Source organism: Nestor notabilis, unplaced genomic scaffold (genome assembly GCF_000696875.1).
Source record: "Nestor notabilis isolate BGI_N333 unplaced genomic scaffold, ASM69687v1 scaffold5954, whole genome shotgun sequence".
NCBI lineage: Eukaryota > Metazoa > Chordata > Aves > Psittaciformes > Psittacidae > Nestor > Nestor notabilis.
In genome coordinates, this window is record NW_009926786.1 from 29,541 (window position 1) to 33,920 (window position 4,380).

General features: G+C 42.3%; 1 protein-coding gene across 1 annotated transcript in view; it reads left to right on the forward strand.

Annotated features, from left to right (window-relative positions):
* KCNH1 (potassium voltage-gated channel, subfamily H (eag-related), member 1) overlaps positions 1 to 4,380 on the forward strand; it is a 97,908-nt gene that overhangs the window by 22,590 nt on the left and 70,938 nt on the right. The window contains exon 5 of the mRNA XM_010013744.1: positions 2,454 to 2,650. Within this exon, the coding sequence (XP_010012046.1) occupies positions 2,454 to 2,650 (197 nt within the window). The remainder of the gene's footprint in view (positions 1 to 2,453; positions 2,651 to 4,380) is intronic.

Genomic DNA, 4,380 nt, shown 5'->3' on the forward strand with positions numbered 1-4,380 from the left:
TATGTAGGCAAAGCAGCACCATGGGGTTTGTACTTCTGCTGTGCTAATTATTCTTCATGTTACTGCAGGGCAGTAAAACAATTATTGTCATTTTAAGGTAGGGAAACTTGTCTGGAGATGTTAGAAATCTGTTTAGGAACAAGCTAGACTTCCTGTGCCTTATGCTTGGACTACTGGCTCTAACTGTTGCTCATCAGTGAGGGCACATTTGGATGCTTGCTGGATTGCAGAGCAGTAATTAAAAGAGTTGTTTAGCTAATTGCCTGGAAGATTGTGAGTAAAAGCATATTTGTTCCAAAGGCAAACAATCCATTTTTACACAGTGAAGCATATCAGCTTTTATGGTGCATAAAAATTGTTTCATTTCAATTTTGAATATATTGTGTGTTTATTTGTCTAAAAGCCTTGTAGATGATGATCTATTTTAAGTGCATTAAAGTTTTTTTTCTTAGGCCATTTTTAATGCATCTACTGAAAAAGCGTATGTTTAAACGATTGCAAATGTGGAAAGTTCTTGCTATTAAAATGACAAGTTGCTCACTGCACCAGGCTTTTGAACTACCACTGTGCTTAGTGATACACAGCCTTCGGAGTATTCCTGGATATTGGCACTATGTAAAGACACTAGTGATGGAAGAAAGGGTATTACTATGGTGGTTTTGCCTAGCTTTGTGGAGAAGAAATGTGCTAATGGATCAGGTGGTTCCCATGCATTTAAAATGGAGATACAGTCAGTGCTCCCTCAAAGTGTTCAGAACTAAACTGGTCGTGATAGTTCTTTACACCTTTACTCAAGGTAGTTCTCTTGACTTTCACACATGACTATTTATTTAGGGAATGAAACCTAAAAGGGCCCAAGAGAAGTCAATAAACTAGTAAGTATTTTGATGCTTTGGCTTTGAGAATTGCTGCGGGCAAAGTATTGCTTATAAGAGGAGAGACCATCTGGTCTATCCCTACCGCAACTTGATAGCATTGTGAATGTATTTGTTCTTGAAAGTGATGTGCAGCGGTGAGGTAACACAGCAGAGGTTTAAGAGGAAAATACCATTCTCAACAGAACTGTGTAGTTTCAAGGTAACAACTGAATATTCTTATCTTTTTAGCACTGTTGGAATGTTAATCTGTTGGAAAACAAACAAACAAGACCATTGCTTTGTAAAGGAGCTTGTAACTTTCTCCTAACCACTCCCTGTTGTGCCCAGCCTGAGCTGGGGTGTAACTGGTGAAATCCTGACTGAGGGCTGCTCCTCAGGCAGATTTGTACATTTTTTTAACCTGTGTTGTAGTGTCCAGAGTGATGCAAATGCCCCCATTGTGGTATTCCTCAGCAGGGATTTCACTGGCTGCCCCAAGCTCATAGAGCGGACACACGGGAGATGATAAGGAAATGGCCATGTTTTCTTAATTCCAGTGTGCAACAGATAAATATTCTTGCCTTGGTCAATATTATCTTCGTGATAGAACCCCAGACGGGTTTGGGTGGGAAAGGACCTTAAAGCTCATCCAGTTCCAACCCCCTGCCATGGGCAGGGACATCTCACACTAGAGAAGGTTGCTTCATACCCCATCCAACCTGGCCTTGAACACTGCCAGGGATGGGGCATAACTAGGTCTTGGTTTGGACTTTGTTGTCACCTTGAGCCTCTGCTGCGTTGTACAGGAACATTCATGCACAACTCTTGAAAGACTTTGTTGAGACTCTTGCCAGCTGAAGAGCATTAGAGTCACTAGAGTTGTGACACCTTCTCTTCTATACTGTTGTCAAGACAGACTTTCCTGGCGCTGAGCTAGTGAACTAGGGTAAACTTCCTTTCCTACTGATGGATTCCAGTGTTTCTGTGTAGCCTGGACCTGCATTGATGTATTAGACAGGATGGTTTTATTGGCACAACAGTGGGTAATTGTTAGCCACATTAAGAAAACTCAACAACAGAGATGTAAGAACCAAATCCTTTGTGTGCCAGTTAAAAGAAGAAAGGGGAAAAGCATTTCCTCTTAATCTCTTTGAAAGGGGTCAGAAGGGAACATGAACCAAGAATGAACTGCTTTTCCTGAGTTTGAGAGGAAGACCTTTTCTGATATTTAAAGGGGACTAACCACATGAAACACTTTTTGATTGTAGTCTATTCTTACAGAATTTTGTGGGGTTGTTGTAATTAATAAAAACAGTGGAACAGGTGAGCAGTGGAGCCTTGGGTGACATGTAATAGTGGAAGGTGTCCCTGCCCATGGCAGGGGGTTGGAACTGGATGAGCTTAATGTCCCTTCCAAGCCAAACCGTCTGGGATTCTGTGATTCTATGAAATATTTCAAAGATTTTTCTGTTTTCCAGGCAGAATTTTCTAACCACATGAAGTAGTACCTTTACTGCACAAATGAGATGTATGCTCTTTTATATTCTTGGTGGAAATTGTACTGTTGTTGAAAGCAATGCTGCTGCTTTTTTGTAGGCAAAGGAGATGTTTTTGGGGACGTGTTCTGGAAGGAGTCTACCCTCGCCCAGTCCTGTGCCAATGTAAGGGCTTTGACTTACTGTGATCTTCATGTCATTAAGAGAGATGCCTTGCAGAAGGTGCTGGAGTTCTATACAGCCTTTTCACACTCCTTCTCCAGAAATCTCATCTTGACCTACAACTTGAGAAAAAGGGTAAGTAGCTTTGATTTTGATACATACCATTTCAGGACTGTCTGTATGGAAAAAACATGAATTGCTTGAATTCTGGCATTCTTCTCCATAGCTTCTCTTATAAGAAGGTTTTTCAGAACTTGCCTAAGGCACTGCTAGCATATAGGCAGTAAGTATTTATTCCAGTTCTAGTTCTGTAGGGAGCTGGATTGCATATACAGCAAAGTATTGTACATTTCTCTGGAGTGAACAGATTCCAGCATATTTGTGAACTGTTATGGACTTGTGATTAAGAGTTTTTCCTACTTTCTTCAACTTGAGTTTGTAAGAAAGTGGAAGAAAAGGTTTGAAATCTAACATAGGGAACAAAGTCAACAACAGTAATCACAATGGAAAAGTAATATGACCATGACTGATTCTATTAAGAGTTGTTTCTTTTAGTATCTGTCACATTTTGGAATTAGTTTGCTTATCTGTAATGTTTTCATTTTCTTATCCTTGATTTCTTGTCTCTTTTCATTTCTTCCTGAGTGTTAGTTCAAGTTATTTTGTCAAATGTGAATCATCATAACCTAATATTCCATTTGAAATTCTCTCTGTAATCCTCAATGAAGTGAACCTCCTCTGTAGAAATGGATTAAAACTGTAGTAGGTATAATTCGGTTGATAAGATTTTATGATGCAATGTAAAAGTCAATGTTATGATTGAAAATGCATACATTGGACCACCTAAGTTCAGTAATGCGAAGTGCAAGGTCCTGCCCCTTGGTCAAGGCAATCCCAGGCACAGCTACAGGCTGGGCAGAGCAGTGATTCAGAGCAGCCTGAGAAGGACTTGGGGGTATTGGTCCACGACAAGCTGAACATGAGCTGCTTCGGTGTGTGCTTGAGCCCAGAAACCACCCGTGTGCTGGGCTGCATCAAAAGAAGCATGAGCAGCAGGTGGAAGGAGGTGATCCTGCCACTCTGCTCTGCTTTGGTGAGACCCCACTTGCAGCAATGTGTGCAGTGCTGGTGTCCTCAGCATAAGAAGGACATGGAGCTGAGGGGATGAAGGCACGGACCCAAAGCATCTTCATGCAGTGAATTGCTTTATTGCCTACTGCTCTAACTTTTTATACCATTCTAACAGCAGTTATTTTTAGCCTATTGCTTTTGCTTTTATACCATTGTGTTTGTAGCCTATCATGTTTAGTTCCTGACTTATAGTTTGTTTTTTAGCACTGCTTGCTTTCTCACAACCAGTCCCAGAATAGCCAGTCTCGTCTCTTTATGCTCTCTCCTCCTCAGACAGGTGTCTTGGTATCTTATGCTCTCTCCTCCTCAGCCAGCTGGGTTGCTCTGCTTGATTGTACTTTGTTTCTTCTTTAACTCTTTCTTCTCCAGCCAAGCAGTTACTTCTCTTTGGCGATAAGCATACAGTTTTCATTCTCCCACATGGAGCTGCTGGAGCAAGTCCAGAGGAGGCCACGAGGATGATCAGGGGCTGCAGCACCTCCCGTATGGAGACAGGCTGAGAACACTGGGGCTGTTCAGCCTGGAGAAGAGAAGCTGTGTGGAGACCTCAGAGCAGCTTCCAGTGTCTGAAGGGGGCTACAAGGATGCTGGAGAGGGACTCTGCATCAGGGACTGGAGCGACAGGACAAGGGGTGATGGGTTCAAACTGAACCAGGGGAAGTTCAGGTTAGATCTAAGGCAGCAGCTCTTCTCTGTGAGGGTGCTGGGGTGCTGGCACAGGGTGCCCAGAGAAG